This window comes from Micrasema longulum, unplaced genomic scaffold, assembly GCF_059751315.1.
Source record: "Micrasema longulum isolate JH-2025_06_02 unplaced genomic scaffold, ASM5975131v1 h1tg000281l, whole genome shotgun sequence".
Classification (NCBI taxonomy): Eukaryota; Metazoa; Arthropoda; class Insecta; order Trichoptera; family Brachycentridae; genus Micrasema; species Micrasema longulum.
In genome coordinates this window covers 696,890-713,101 of record NW_028277485.1, presented here as the reverse complement: position 1 = coordinate 713,101, position 16,212 = coordinate 696,890, and the positions used below count along the sequence as shown (strand labels likewise).

At 32.8% G+C, this 16,212-nt stretch overlaps 1 protein-coding gene across 2 annotated transcripts in view; it reads left to right on the top strand.

Annotated features, from left to right (window-relative positions):
* fry (microtubule binding protein furry) overlaps positions 1 to 16,212 on the top strand; it is a 62,783-nt gene that overhangs the window by 18,283 nt on the left and 28,288 nt on the right. Inside the window, exons 14-29 of one of the 2 annotated variants that reach the window (XM_088224382.1) lie at positions 2,993 to 3,169; positions 7,010 to 7,183; positions 7,622 to 7,792; positions 7,890 to 8,039; positions 8,128 to 8,291; positions 8,391 to 8,566; positions 8,656 to 8,766; positions 9,029 to 9,183; positions 10,242 to 10,405; positions 11,299 to 11,421; positions 11,506 to 11,639; positions 11,888 to 11,992; positions 12,100 to 12,234; positions 13,286 to 13,575; positions 14,477 to 14,621; positions 16,027 to 16,202. In XM_088224382.1, the coding sequence (XP_088080508.1) occupies positions 2,993 to 3,169; positions 7,010 to 7,183; positions 7,622 to 7,792; positions 7,890 to 8,039; positions 8,128 to 8,291; positions 8,391 to 8,566; positions 8,656 to 8,766; positions 9,029 to 9,183; positions 10,242 to 10,405; positions 11,299 to 11,421; positions 11,506 to 11,639; positions 11,888 to 11,992; positions 12,100 to 12,234; positions 13,286 to 13,575; positions 14,477 to 14,621; positions 16,027 to 16,202 (2,550 nt within the window). The remainder of the gene's footprint in view (positions 1 to 2,992; positions 3,170 to 7,009; positions 7,184 to 7,621; positions 7,793 to 7,889; positions 8,040 to 8,127; positions 8,292 to 8,390; positions 8,567 to 8,655; positions 8,767 to 9,028; positions 9,184 to 10,241; positions 10,406 to 11,298; positions 11,422 to 11,505; positions 11,640 to 11,887; positions 11,993 to 12,099; positions 12,235 to 13,285; positions 13,576 to 14,476; positions 14,622 to 16,026; positions 16,203 to 16,212) is intronic. The other variant, XM_088224383.1, reaches the window with a different exon arrangement.

Genomic DNA, 16,212 nt, shown 5'->3' with positions numbered 1-16,212 from the left:
AAAAAAGTTGCTTTTCATATTATCGACCTTTATTTGTTAAATGCACATATTATGTTTCAAACAATAAAATCAAAAAAAATTAGCTTGGCCGATTTCCAATTGGCAGTAATTGAACAATTAGTGAAAAAATATCACAAAGTTGTACCCCATATTTTCCATCCTACAACATCAAGCGATAACCCACTTCGAGCATCCTCATCAATAACGAATAAACATATACTCGTTAAAATTCTTCCAACAGAAAAAGTGCCAAACCCCCGTCGAAGATGTCGTGTCTGTGCCACTTCTAAACTAAAACCGAAAATGAGAAAACAAACCAAATTTTTGTGTGCGGAGTGTAATGTGCCGCTGTGCGTTGACAAATGTTTTCAAATATATCATGACAAAAAAAAATACTGATTTCTCTGACAGTTATAATAGAAGACATTTCGTTGTTTATGTATTTTTAAGTGTTTTATTTTTAATCTAAGACCTTTTCAAGTGTTTACTATAAAAACTATAACGGCGCCCGGCGGTGTAGTCTGCTGCGGTACCCGCGCATGGCTCTGTTATGCGGTACGTATTATTATATGATATATGCACGCATCTACTTATGTAGTCTAGCTATGGCGACGCTGGCCTTGTATGGGAGATTATTTTCGATGATTTATCGAGTTTTAGTAACGTTTGAGGTGTTTATTTACATTTAGAAACGTACTTTAGAATCTTTGTGATGATTTCATTAACACAAGATGTTAAAATATGAGCGTTATTATTGTTTAAAGTCATAAATAAGATTAGGCAAAAGGACTGCCGCGTGTGAACGTAGCCGGGGATATTTTTGTCGCGTCGAATAGGTTAAGAAGTTAAAAATCAGCTAAAGCTTACGTGAAACTGAACTATAAGAAACAGTCAGCAACAAAAGTGTCTCAGTATGGTCAAAAAAGATTTATTTCTAACCATCTACTACGGTCCAATCAGATGTGAAACATTCCAAACAACGGGAATTTTTATGATATTTTTTTTTAGAAAGGAAATATTTGCGTTTTTTTTCATTTACCCAAATATTTCGATTTCTGGGCCATTTTCAACGAGTTGTAAATAACTCACTATTAGAAAATGGAAATCAAGTTGGGGTAGAGTTGGGTTCGAACCTCGGACCTCTGATCCGTGAGTCCGCAACACTAGCCACGGGACCACAACCTGATTTATGTGTCCATATAAGTGAATTCTTCTAGAAAAAAGTGTCCATGAATGTGTTAAGTTAAAATTTACAGTAATTCGTTTTGTCTACATTTGCACTTTTTCAAAAATATTTTATCATTAAAAAATTAAGTAAAAAAAGCTTTTAATTACATCTTAGATCAGAAAACTGCCAAGCAATATTCTTGCTTGAAATCAAAATTTAAAAAAAATAATAACAAAAAATAAAAATATACTAAAACATTCTCGGAGACATCATTTTGATTTATAATGTTTGTACTACAGACATGAATAACTTTGCTAACTGTTTACTATGCACGCATAACATATACTATAAGAAAAAAGGATATTAATGTTACTAATTTTTAATTTTTTTATTTCACGTTTTACATAACACTTTTTTTAATAAGATTTAAACTGAGACAATTCCTTCATTCTTCCGTCTGCTAAATATTTTATTCTACATTAGCAGATCTTACATTCTTTGAAAGTAAATTTTGACAGGTTTCACTAGTACGATGTTCAAATATGCCAGCAGTCTTTTGGTAAATGACATATAAACAAATCTAAAGTTTAAACTTTGATATATGCAGTGCAATCACCCAATGGTGCATAGGGCACTGTATTGGAATTCCAAACGCAGTGTATTTTTATCATCTGGCAAATCGAAAGGAATCGAACCTGGGACCTCACGCATGCAAGGCGAATGCGCTAACCACTGCACTACTAGGCGAACTTATTACCACTCGATTTCATTGAGTCAAAATCACTCATTCAGGATTCTGGTTCTATTTTACACACAATTGTATTCTTCATTCGCCCGGAAACAGAAATAATCTTATATATTCAATAAATAATAGAATAAGACATTGTTTTAAATATTTACAGGACCAACTTTGCCCTGTTATGGAAGGTCGATTAAGGTCCTAGGGGGGTAGCGCCAGATTGCCAGTTTTCATCTTTTACTTTTACACTGAAAAACACTGGCATAAATTAAAAAAAATAAATATTTTGTAATAGGTAGTATTGCTTTTAAAAGACAAGACAAATCGCCGCGTTGGGGAAACAAGGTCCTATGTAGATTCATAATTTTTCTGAGACATGAAAGTTTGAAATGAAGACATTGTTTTATCTAATATTTTTTATTAATATTGTCTTAATAAACTTAAAGTAATTGGATATAGTTATGCAGAAAGCGTCCAACACTCAAAATGCTAAAAATGAATAATGCCGGTTTCGATAGCATACTACTATGCTATTTTAATGTGCTGAAAACTTCCAAACTCCAAGTGCTATACTTTTTTTGCCAATTAAAGAAATTTCTAACCCACATCACGGCTTTAACTGCTATATTAACTTTAAAAACGTTCAAGTGGTTTGACTGTTTTCTGCGGCTCTTTTTATATATATTTTTAAAATTTCGTTAATTGGCAAAAAAGTATAGCACTTGGAGTTTGGAGGTTTTCAGCACATAAAGATATCGTAGTATGCTATCGAAACCGGAATTAAACTCATTTTGAGGGTTGGATGCTTTCTGCATAATTATGTTCAATTAAAAATTGATTTAAGTTTTCTTTAAAAATTTTATGCAGATAGAACCGATATTTAAATATAAATATAATACAAGTTCAATGTAAAAATACTTATTTTGTCAGATAGAACCTTGTTTCCCCAACGCGACAAAATATGTAAAATATTTCACGGGTGACGTTACACTATTTTAAAAATATGTTTTTTCTAGACATATTGCTTAAATTTACCATTTAAATTATGTTGTATCGGAATTGTAAATTATTTGTGCTTTTTTTAGACCTGTAAGTGACAATCGTGCCTCACTTCTACGTAGTGCAACGGCGCCACGTAAGCCGGCCAACGAAAGGGACATGTATATGCATGTATGGAAGAATTACTTAACCTTGGCATTTCGCGTTGTTCCTGCTACTCCGAGTTCCGTTGTCCGCTGCGCAAGTCCAGATCTAAGTCTCAGGTATGTTTTATCGAAAGTTATTAGCTGTTGTGAATTAACGGCTTCCATCGCTTGATAATAATAACAGCTAATCATAATTTCATGTTAGTAATTTTTTTCAATTTACGGCACTACACAGAGGCTTCCTAGTAATAATTTTAAAGTTTCTGAAACAAAGTTATCTACTTTTTATCTTTTTTTCGGTCAAATGTGAAAATGTGTTTTGCAGTACTAATATTTTTAGATGTCTTAAAGTATGTGAATGTAAAATTATTGCATTTTTAATTTAATAAAAAACACTATTCTAGTTAATATATTTTTTCAAACGTAAATGTAGAAGAATATTCGTTTACCAAATAATTCGAAATAGCGCCACAATAATTTAATGATATTCTTTTAAAATAAAACCTTTTGTGATGTGTCAGTATAAAATTCACTGTAAGCTCACTATTTAGTACATTGTCTAACATAATGCATGTATTAACGGAATGCTTTAGTTGGTTCATACTGTTATCCACATAATACATTATTATTATTATTACTTATCATGATTTAAAATGTATACTATCAATAATTACACGTAATGCATTAATCACTGGAATTACCTTAATGGCAATAAATTTGCCAGTTTCCACAAGCTCATCTTCTATTATTTATACTATATAATTGTTTAATAATTAATTCACTGCATTTATTTATTGTATTTATTAATTGAAACCTGATAAAATCAGAACATGGCATTAAAAAAAATAGACTCACATTCTTAACCAAATATTTGAATTATTGAAAATGGGAATCGAATGAGGAACTTCAGCCCTACGAGAAATTGGATACAAAAAATGTTTTCTTACGCGGGGTAAAAATTAGACCATTAAATTGTACCGCAAAGTTTCTTGAAAATGTACAGAAAAAATAATAAAAAATATTTTGATAAAAACGCACTACTTTAAATGACGTCACTGGTTCATGTGAATCAACCTATGATCTGAGAGCTATGGAAGATTTTCGGTCTGCTTGTCGCTTCTGGACCAATGGGAAGAACTGAATGAGAATAAGCGGAAATGAACCTCTGTTGTTACACGCGGAGTTATTTCAGAAATACAAAACTTTTAAAAATCGTAGCCCCGATAATACGATATATAAAAATTAATTTTTGACTTAGTTCAACAGTCTATTAACAAATATTTAAAAAAAAAAAAACCACTGAACTTCCTCATTGTGTTAGAGCAGGGCTCAAACCTCAGATCTCTAATCTGTGAGTCCGTAATATTACCACGGGGCTACAACACGATTCTTATAATAAATACCAATTTTACAAATACAGGTAAACGTTGTTTTACACCGGGGTTATGTTCCGAGAGACACCGTCTTAAAAAATCGGCGTAAAATGAACACAAATATAATGGAAGATATAAGGTTAGGTTAGGTACCTATTTTTTTTTAAAAAGCATCCAATTTCATTTGCTTTGATTGTTGATTTCTTTTTTATTTGAATATTCTATTAATTTTTATAATAATAAAATAAATATAATCATACCTTTTATTCTTCTTAAAAAAAACGAAAACTAACTCGGAAACAATTTCACACACACAACAGGCTGTTCGCGTACACGGTAACATAATAAAAACAATGTGTAAAAGTGTGTCTGCTATTAGAATCGCAGCGCCTACTGTCGTCTGGTGTCGGCCGAAACGGGGAATCCCACGTAGTTGTAAATCGAACCGGCGCAAAACAACGTTTACTTGTACTTAATATAATATGTAGTCATCACCCACATTTTCACAGTACATTTTGTTGATTTTTAACTACAAATTGTGTGCAAAGTTTTTGTTTCTTATTGGCTTTATGTAAATGTCCACATTATTTTCAAATTTCATTATACATACTCAACATCAATGAAATCCTCATCATATATTTTTTTCAATTTTTCTATCATAATGCAAACAAATTCTGCGAGTTAATTGTAATATATTGAATTTATTTTCAAGGGGTGTATTGCGTCATTGAAAAAAAATTGAAGTTTGTAAACTTATATACGGACAGCAAATTATTATATGCTACATGTGTAGTTGTATTTTTCCAGTAATTTTGATGTAAAAATAATCAATCGGGTATTACACTGTATTTTAAAATAATACAGCACTCTGCTGTATTATTTCAAAGTGTAGAATCAAACCAAAATATGTAGGAAATTCATTGAGAAGTATGATTTTTTAAGAACAAATACAAATTCACTGGGGGCTATGTCAGGTGAATATGGGAGGTGCTCTACCAATTCAAACCCAGATTTGTGAATAGCAACCATCAACACTAACGCCTTGTGTGCTGGAGCATTTTAGCACTGATCAACATTTTGCAGTGGTCTGTGCCCAGTTGTAACTAAACAGTTGAGTTTTTCGAATGTTCACTCTGTACTTAACACTTTAGCATTTTAGGCTACACAATGCATACACATCAGCTCAACTGGTCAACTCGAAGCATTTCGGGTCATCATCTGTGTGCTGTGATTAAAAACAAATAATAAAAAAAAAACAATCTCAACTTCCTTGTAATCATCATTTCCCTACCCACATCCATTTGGTGCGTATCTTGATCATTTTTAAAATAAAAGCAAGATGAAGTCTTACGCTTCAGTTTTTCTCAAAGGGGGCGGCAACGCCCCCTTGTGGGCGCTGAAGGCCTTCTGGGGGCGTTAGAAGGCCCATAGAAAATTGGGGGGTGTTGAGGCGGTCTAGGGGGGCGATTGCTGATTAAAAAAAGGGTTTCAAACGGCAACGCTTTACGTCCAAGGACTATGAAATTTTGCAGTGAAAATCACCCTATGTAATGTATCTAGTAAAAATTAAATTTAAGGAGATAATTTCATATAAGATATATAAGATCATATAAGAATGTGGAATTTCAACTTTATCTAGAAAATGGTTTTGCTTAGCCTATGTTCTCCTACCATGCAAGAGGTCTCGGGTTCGATTCCCGACATGGTTGATTTGAAATGTTTATATTTAACGAGGTGTTTTTACACTAGAATATTTCATAGTCTCTGAACCGGCACCTGAAGCGAGAGACTGATCATCTAATAAGTGATCAAGATAAAAGGGGAATGAGTGATGAATTTCATGCCACAAAAAGTGGCTTGGTGGGATTTAAGTTGTTTATAATTGAAATATTATAAGTGTATAATGTATCTTGCAGTTGATAAATAAATAAAAAGATTTTTTTTTTCAAATAAAAAAATCGAAATAGCCCAATTGTAGTCCCCCATTGCTCAAGTTTTGGAGCCTTACTGACTAAGCATAGATGTTTGCATAAATAAATTCAGTTTTAATATATTTCTGCAAGTGGTTTTGGTCAATAATATCCTACTCATAATATTTAGAGACATTATTACATAGTTACACATCTGATTCCTTCTCAGTGATTTTTCCGACAATTTGTTATTACAATAATTCAATTTACAATGGTGTTTTTAAAAAGTTTCAACAGTTGAAATACCTATAAATAATCATGATAATATTTTAACAATATTGATTGGTGTAAATTTGCATGTAATTGGTTTATTGGCATTTAAAATTTAATTTTGATATTTAATTGTGTTGTAAAGTTATAGTAAGACATAAATTAATCTGGCTTTCCTAAATTCCCCAACCAAAATTTTGAATCGGACGATGAACACCTAAATATGTATGTATTTAATTTTATAATACTTGCAATCTAAATAAGAGTAGGTACTCCTTTGAAGCTGTATAAAATAATCACCACCTTCCTCAGTAACACTTCGGGTTAGTGGTTATGAGATAAGGGGAGGTGTCTAACAACAGTAGGTATATGATTTAAGATATTTTGCATGCATTCGGAATCAGTGGTACAGCAGAGTCAGGTGAAACCTGGTCGGAGAATGGTTCCTCCCGAAGTAACAATACTGGACAGTCACTCAGCACTTCTCTGGAAAACTTGAGCATTCAAAACACTACAATGGGCCGGTTTACACTTCCCCTCTCTTACGGACGCAAAGACAAACAACACAAACGGACGAGGTAAACGCATGTTCATTCTTACCGACATAATTAATAATGGGGATGATTAATCTAGATGCATGTAACTTTTTTATTTATTTATGTGTTGTAGTCTTCTATAAACATATACGTAGTAAAATTTAATATATTAATATTTATAAAACCTGATAATGCTGTAATTAAAGCTTATTAGATATTAATTTAAAAATTATGTTGAGTTGAGTTTTTTTTACTGTCTTATTTGTAATCAAATTAAATGAACGAATCAATAAGATGACTTTGATCAAATTAAATATTGTCTCTACAAAAATACATGGAGGCTTTCCAAGTATAATTTTATAATTTGTAAATAAATGAATGGGCAGTGTAATATTTACTTCTACTATATTTTAGAATAGTCTAGTGAGCTTTCTGAAGTGTAATAATACCGAGGTCTTATTATTCCGAGTTGCATTACAGCTCATCTCCTGACAGTCTGAGTGGAGAGAGAAGTGATAGCAAATCTCCCGGAGGAGGTGCTTCTCCTTGCGCCCTTTACAAGCTTGCCGTACCATTACTCAAATGTGAGTTATCAGATGTGCGTGATGTTGCCGTTCATGCCATAGGACACATAAACTCTGATGCACTGAAGTAAGTCAAACATTTATATATATATATATGCAATGCATTAATTTAGTAAATCATACTGTCGGTTACTTTAACAAACTAGTTTTTTTTTCCAAAACAGAGACCTAATGGAAGAGCTATTGAGTTTGATACGCGAGGCAGTCGATAGGAAACAGGAAAACATGAGGCGTCGACGTAGACGAGATGCTCTTCGACTACATTTAGGACGTGTTTTACAAATAATTGCAGAGAATGGAACCTTTGCCAACAGGTATAGCAAAATAAAATACACATTCCAAAATCGCTTTTTATTTCTGTCTGTATTAAAAGTTATTTAATTGGATATGGTTCGGTTTCAGTCCTAATGTGTTGGAGAATGGATCCCTACACCCTTCCTTTGTAGAATATATTGAAGGGGCTCGCCTTTGTTTGGAAGCTGAAACTGAAAAAGATGCACCAGCTGTCCAGGAAATCAAGCTGATTTTCTGTCATTTTGTAACTAAAACCATCAGAAGTTTCCCACGTGAGTGTTAATTATAATTAGACATGAAAACTTTAATTAAGTAAATTTATAATAAATATTTCAGCCATTAAAAACATTATGGTTTGTTCTGTATTTTAGTGGAGAAGTATACTACACTACTAAAGAAAGATTTGCGGAAGAATCTGTTTCTACTATTTGCTAGTTGGTCAGGCAACTTTGCCAAATTTTTTGGTCCCCTTTCTCCGGCTCCTCATGTGATGCAATCTATCGCCATCACCGATACAGATAAGACCTTACAGTTTGCTGCATTACAGGTTAATAAAACATAATCTTACTTATATCTTCTATATTTACTCTTTTTAAAATACAATTTTATAAATTATTGTATTTTTGTACATTTTAGGCAATGAGTGCTCTTCTTTATTGTGGACCGTGTTTTGCTCCAAATAGTTTGGTTGAAGACGGTTCTTTCTATCCTTGGCTGCATCAACTTCTCGCTTCAGAAGATGAAAAGGTATGAACCGTGCTTTACTATAATTTTTCTTTGACTTGGTTATCTTTTAAGAGCAAAGCATTTAATCGAAAAGTATATTAAATTTATAAGTAAAGTACATTTTTTAGTTTTGAGCACTTTAAAACTAATAATTCTATTTTACTCATAATTAAAATGAATGAAGTTTTATTAAAAAATGTCACTAGATGAAAGCAATCTTTGAAAACTACATGTTTTTTTAAATATCTGCGAATGTTTATTTCATATTATGGTATTTTTTTAGATATATGAGTTGGGAAAGGAGACAATAATTCTCCTGCTAGACATGAACCACGATGTAGGACTATTGCTGGATTGGGTTATCGACAAGTGTTACACTGGAGAGGCTAGAGTAGCTGACGGTGCTTTCCTTGCTCTTGCAACAATTTTCAGTACTAGGTATAAAAATTCATATATTTCTGATATAGAACAATTCAATAAGGAAGTTCGGCGGTACCCAAAATTATATTTTAAAATAATATTCCTTGACACACATTAATTTAATTTAACACATAATATTTAAAAAAAATATAAATGTACATCAATGTTTTGTTTTATAATGAAAATATTATAATATGCCTACAATATGTTCACATACCACCGATTTTCTCAGATTGGTTTGGGTAGGTAGGAAGAAATTGCCTTAAGGCAGCCGTTTCCAACTTTTGTGCTACTACGCCTCTCCGATTTTTTTTTTTTTCCGCGCCTCCCTATCTTTTTTTATAGTTAAAATAATATAGACAGGTTTTAAATAATAAAAACTTTATTACAACTAAAAAACTGTAAATTACAATTTACAGAATACTAACAAGGTTATGCTATAACATATGCGTTCACGTATATTAATTTTGGAGGATGGTACATAATCTAAAAATTGAATGCGAGAGTTGTTGTTATTTATTGGCACAAAGTTTATCAAATCTTGGGAGCAATGTGGAGAGTGCCACTCGTATCTCGGTCTCGTAATTAACGCAAGTTTCGGGAAGATTACGTCACCCAAAATCGTCACGCAAGTCAAGTCATTTGTGCTGGTTAAAATGTAAAAATACAATTTAAAAACATTAACCCCCTATAATGTTCCCCCCGGTAATGTGGTACCTATCTCAACGTTATAGGGGGGATTACTGTATTCCACGTTATGTCGTTTTCTTCAAAAAACTGTCTTTTATATTAAAAATTTCAGTGGATGTGGTCTTACCAGGAAAGGGTTTACAAATTAACTAATCTTCTAATATATCACAACATTGTGGACTCACGGACCAAAGGTCCCAGGCTCAAATCCCACTCTACCACAACTCGATTTCCATTTTTCTAGCACAAGTAAACTGTATATGTATATAAAGTGTTTAAATAAATAAATATTTTATATATAACGACTTTTTATACATTTTTTGTTGCTCTTGGGCTTTATTTATATCGAGTGATTAATTCATGAACTTGTTATTTTGTCCATTCAGGGAGTATCCTTGTGACCACTACACAGCAGTAATAAACGTTACTCTCATGTGCACTGGTTGCCCTAGGGATTTAGTCCACGAGACGGCACTACAACTCCTCCAGCTGTTAGACAAGAGGTTCTTTGGTAACATTAACCCACTTCCCAGCGATGGGGATCCTACAGGTAAATTAATACAGTTACATCTACTTACAATTTTATTTGTGTTTCAATTTATCGGATTATAAATATTATAAATTTAAGTAATCTTGTAATTACTAACGATATTAGCTTATACAAGTCATAGTTTAAAGAAAGTGTGAGAATTTTTTTTAACAGATGATGTGGACTGTTTTAAAACTTTTGTTTGGTGATATGGGTATTATGTAAGCTTATATCATTTCAATATGATTTCATATTTTTTTCAATGGCTGAATTCATATTTATAAATGATGAAAATATCAAACTTTTATTTTATCTCCCAGAAAAATAATTTTTCATGAATTGCATACCTCCATTGTTATGATTTTGAAATTGATTTGATGTTTTAAAATTAGTTAAATAGAAAATAACTTGGCTATAAAACTGTATTAATTTAAAAAAATAATAATGTTTACGTTTTTAGTCTTCAATACTGTTTTTAGAATTAAATGTATTTATGTAGCAGCCAAATGAAAAATCAACCTTAAAAATTAATTTGTTATAAGCAAAAGATGTCTCGAATGTGAATAAACCAGTCACAAATTTACAAATTTGGAATAACCAGTGATCAGTTTATTTTCTTTCAAAACATTTTCAAGAGTGGTATCTTTACTATAAAAATCAGTGTATTTAAGTATTACTCGACTTTTATTTCTAAAATAAATTACAATGAACTTCCATCAAAGGCTTTCACTAACAAATTGGAGTGTTTTTAAAAATTAGTTTCGTTTTCTTGTACTTTTAGATTCAAACACGCTTGCTTTGCAAGTAATAATTTAAAATTTGTGTTAATCATTACCTAAATCATAAAATATTATACATAATGCTCTTTTTAAGTGATAATTTTCCATCTTAAATGTACATATTTTTGTGGACAGGTTCAGATCAATCAAAAGGAACATTGGATGTTTTGCTGTCGACAACTTATTGCCGATCCCAGCTTTACCTTTCCCGGCAACTGTCTCAACTTCATCCCGAGTTGACCATGCCGATGTTCTCAGGTCTGTTGGTACCAGTCTAAATCTACTTTGTAATTTCTCTCCGACGAATGACAATATAATGATATGACGTTGTTTCATTGACAGAAATCACTCATAGATTCCAAACAGCGAGGTCTGAAGTAAGGCAACTTCTGCCCCAATACATGCTTCCTTGGCTGGTCAATATTGAACTCGTGGATCCGAATGTCCCACCTGCCAATCCACTGTCCTACTTTCAGGTAATCACAAATGTTTCATTTGATCTAGTCAACTAGTTCTAAAATAAACTTTTTATTAACGTTACTAATACTTTGGAGCCAATCAGCAGCCCGGCCTCAATTGGTGGGAAAAATCTCATAGGGTTGATTATTGGCCTCTAACTTTTTATGTTCAATTTTTATTGTAACTTTTTCACCAGACTTATCTTCTAGCTTGTGTGCAATTAAGTAATAGTGATACTTTATAAATTTATAATCTTTATTTTCAGTATTATACATCTGAACCAGCAAGAACAGGAAGTCGTAGAGAAGGAATGGGTTCTGCTGAAGCCACAGAAATGGTTTTAAATAACTTATTTTATATCACAGCTAAGGTATTTTTTATTTTAATATTCATCAACATTAATTTGTAGCTTCAACAATCATTCACTAGAGTTTAATTTTAAATTAATTATATATTGTAACAATATTTTGTCGACAGTTTTCAGATTACCACCCTAAAGAAATTGAAGAACTCTGGGCCACATTATGTGCATGCTGGCCTAACAATCTCAAGGTTATTATGAGATACCTTATTATCATCTCCGGAATGGCACCAAATGAGCTTCTGCCTTATGTGAGTAAAAAGTCATTTTGCTTAGTTATAATTCTATAGCATGAAACAGTGGCGTACATTTCATATAGGCAAATAAGAAGTACCTACTTTATTATATTATAGATTATCATAAACATACATTTTACTACAGTTGACACTGCATCAGATTGCTAGGCAGTGCTTTGTATTACAAAGAACAAAGAACACATTAATGCCATCTTGTGGTTTCTTCAATGAATAATAAGAAAGCATGGTAAAATTTCAAATCTGTTATTCAATAAGTACGAGAATATTGCCCTATGTTAATTTTACCAAAAAAAAATTAAATGGAAAACTCTGAAATTTGTGCTGGTGAAAGCATTGTGTGCTCAGCCAAAATAATGCGTTTTCCCATTTATCTTTTATTGACAAAAAATGTATTTGTGCACACAATATGAATTATTTTTATAGGATTTACTTAGGCAAGATTGATTAAATATGATAAATATATAACACAAAATGTTTCCAAGCGGATGAATAATACAGTTCTGTAAAAAAGAACCGTGAAAAAAAACAGAACCCTAGAAAAGTGTTTTGACTCAATAGCTACTCTGGGGTAAAAATCCTGAAAAAGGAAATCGAGTGGATATAAGTCCACCTCGTTCTGTAGTGGTTGGTTCATTTGCCTACCATGATTGAGGTTCTGGGCTTGATTCTTGGCAGGGCGGACGTGAAATGTTGATTTTAAAGGTGCTGCATTGCACTGTACTGCTGTATTTCATTGTTCCTGGACTGGCACTGGAAGCGTAGGACTGATCACCTTACTTTCCGTGTAGCAAAAATGTTCTAGATACACTGTTTGACTTCCAATGCAATGCCCTATGCACCACCGGGTGTGGATAGGGAAATGATAATGACGATTATGCAATATGAGGTTGCCAGAATTTGAATCAGACCGCTCCAACAAGTTGGTGGTATATTTTTAAAATCAAAAACATTTTTCATTTTGCGGTATGACATTTTACACTATATAAATTAATGTGGGTTGTAAAAATTTATAAACAAATATCGATGTTATGTTTTTTCTTTCCAGGCAAAGCGGGTTGTCCTATACTTGGCTCGTTCCCGCTCCGAACGCCTTCTGGATGAGATGATGACAGAGCTACAGACGGTGGAGACGTTGAACTGCTTGATAGAGCGGACAGAGACACCGCCTTTCTACCGCTTGACGAGCATGCGCAAGGCCTCCTCCCACTCGGACGGTGGTGCGGCCAACGGTGGAGGGGGGGCGGGTGGGGACAATGGCGCCCGCGGCGATCTCACTGTAGAAAAAGGAACTATCCACACAAAGAGGCACAGCGGAGAAGATCCTATTAAGCAGACGTAAGATAATGTTTTGTTATTTTAAAATGTGTTGGTTATAGGCTGATTTTCGTAAGAGTATTGTATTTTTACAGGATCAAAGAATATTTTTTTTTTTTTCAAAACAGTAATAACATTTTGAATTGTAGGGACTCCAGGAAATTTTTACTCATTAAATATAATAAAACCAATCCTTTTATGTATAATTTTATTTGAATTCTTAACTGTATAGCCACAAAGAGCTGTATTGTAAAGTTGCTATGTAATATTAAAATATATAATGTGTTTGAATCGTTGATTGAGTATGCTGATATATTTGTAACATATAGACAAAAATCTCAGTCAACAATGTTTTGAGTATGTCCAAATGTTTATAGACAGACTAAATTTCCTCCCTTGGGAGTTATTTAAGGGAAATATGGATGTGATGTGACATAGGCAGAATGGTGAATGTTACACAGTGTGTAAAGTGGCCACTTATGCCAATGACAGGTCATCAGCCCTGTAAATGCCTAGCCTTCCATATTACCTTCTCAAAAATGTTTTTCCTCTCTGTTGCAACAATTTTTTTTTAAATTTCAGTGTTATGCTTATTCAGAAATAAAGAATAATGGCGAAATTAAGCTTTTTTTTCTGAAATTTCTTAATTTTCTCCCCCTTATTTTCATACTATTGTTTGCTTATTTGGAGATATAATCTAAACTTTTAAGAATGGATTTATTGCTTCGTAATGATAAAAAAATCATATTAAATCATCGTAACAATATCATACCTTCTTTTCTTTCAAGAAATGGTTGGTAATAATTTATTATAAAATGAAAAACTTAATTTTATGGGTTGCTAACATTCTGTTATTCTATCGAACACAATTATAATTTCGGGAAAGATTATATTGATTATGTGTTTTCTATTACTCTTGTAGGTCTAAAGAGGGTGTCTTGAGATCGGCAGTTCGCCCGTGTGATGCTGCAGTGGCAGAGAAGCCAGCTCGTACTTCCCTCACTCCAGTCATACAGAGGACTGTAGAAGAACCCAGCTCACCTAATTCTGACAGAGATGCCACTTTAGTAAGTATTTGCATATTATTCATTACATTAAAACAGTCAAAATAATTATTTTTTCTTGATTCAATCCCCAGGTGTGCTATTCTGAATCTTCTCTATCATCTAGAGAGTGATTAATTTGTGGATTTCTGCGTGTGACTACACTTTGCTACATGGGTGACATCAGGGTGGCGATGATTAAACGTTAAATAAATATTACGGATATCTTTTTTATGGATATTCTATGGATATCTTTAGATTTTAATAATTTAAATTTTATTATAACACCCAGAGGACTCTAACAATATTTAGTTAAATAGTACATAAAGTATTATAGCAATTGACATAAAATAAAATAATAATTATTTCACTAATATGTCAATAATTTTAAAAAAGAAAAAAGAAATAAAGTAAAGATGAATAGAAATCTAAAAAAGGAGAATTGAGGGGATGGCCATTCAATGGAAAGGATAGCTAATTTAATTGCATCAGGAGTGGTCTGGAGCAAGTCCAACAGCTCAGCATAATTATTAGCTGTTCTGTGGATGCTCACTAGGGGAGGGGAGGGGAGAATGGTGGGTGAAGTTTGTCCTATTGTACTCGCAACACAAAATAAAACTTTTATTTTATTGGTTCGTTGGAAAAAATTGCCATTAAGCAATAAGCCTACCAATGAACAATTTATATTATGTACAAAAAGTTTAATAAATAAATATGACCATGTGAAACCAAACATAATGATTTTCATAAAAAAATAATACTGCAACCTTTAGCATTACTGAAAACACTAAACAACACAATAAGGTTAAATTGACCAAACTGTATTAGTTTTTTTTCAATTTTTTAAATAGTTTTAAACATCATTTGACCTTTAATCATCAGTGTGGGGCCATATGAAGCAAAGTGTTGTCACATGCAAAAAAATAAAAATCCCCAAATTAACTACTCTATAGGGGATAGAGAAGATTCAGAATAGTAACCCAGGATTGGTTAGTAACACTCTTACTCCTTCTCAATTTATTTCGGTCTTTTGGTAGTTTATATCTTCTTTGAGGTACTACTACTCTTGTACTCTTGGTGGAGTTGTCCTTATAGTTCGTACCCTCCAAATATGGCCTCCAATGACAATATTTGCCATTTTGACTACTAGCAATGCTACAATTTTAAAGTTTCAATAATTGTAATAATGAATTACAGCAAATATAAACATACGAATGGCTCCTTGGTTAAATGGCAAAGATTTGCCTCATGCACAAGAGTATTCGATTCCCGGTGAGATCCCAATAATTCACATGTGATTATTCTTAAACCTGAGTGTTCTGTAACCACTGTTTGGCTGCTTGGGTTTGGTGAATTACATAACGCCTCAGCTTGTTTTGGCGCAAAAAATGTTTTAAATTAAACTTGAAATTTGTATATTTCTTTGTAGAACCAGTCATCTGAAGACTTCCCTAGCCAGCGCACTCCCGTGCATAGTCTGATGATGGATGGGAAGTTCGATGTTCCTCAACCTCATCCCCTTCCTATGCCAGAGTTTGGGGGCTACTTTGCACCCCTTACTGAATATCTTCCCGACAGTGCTCAACCTATTTCCGGGTTCCACAGGTAAAATATT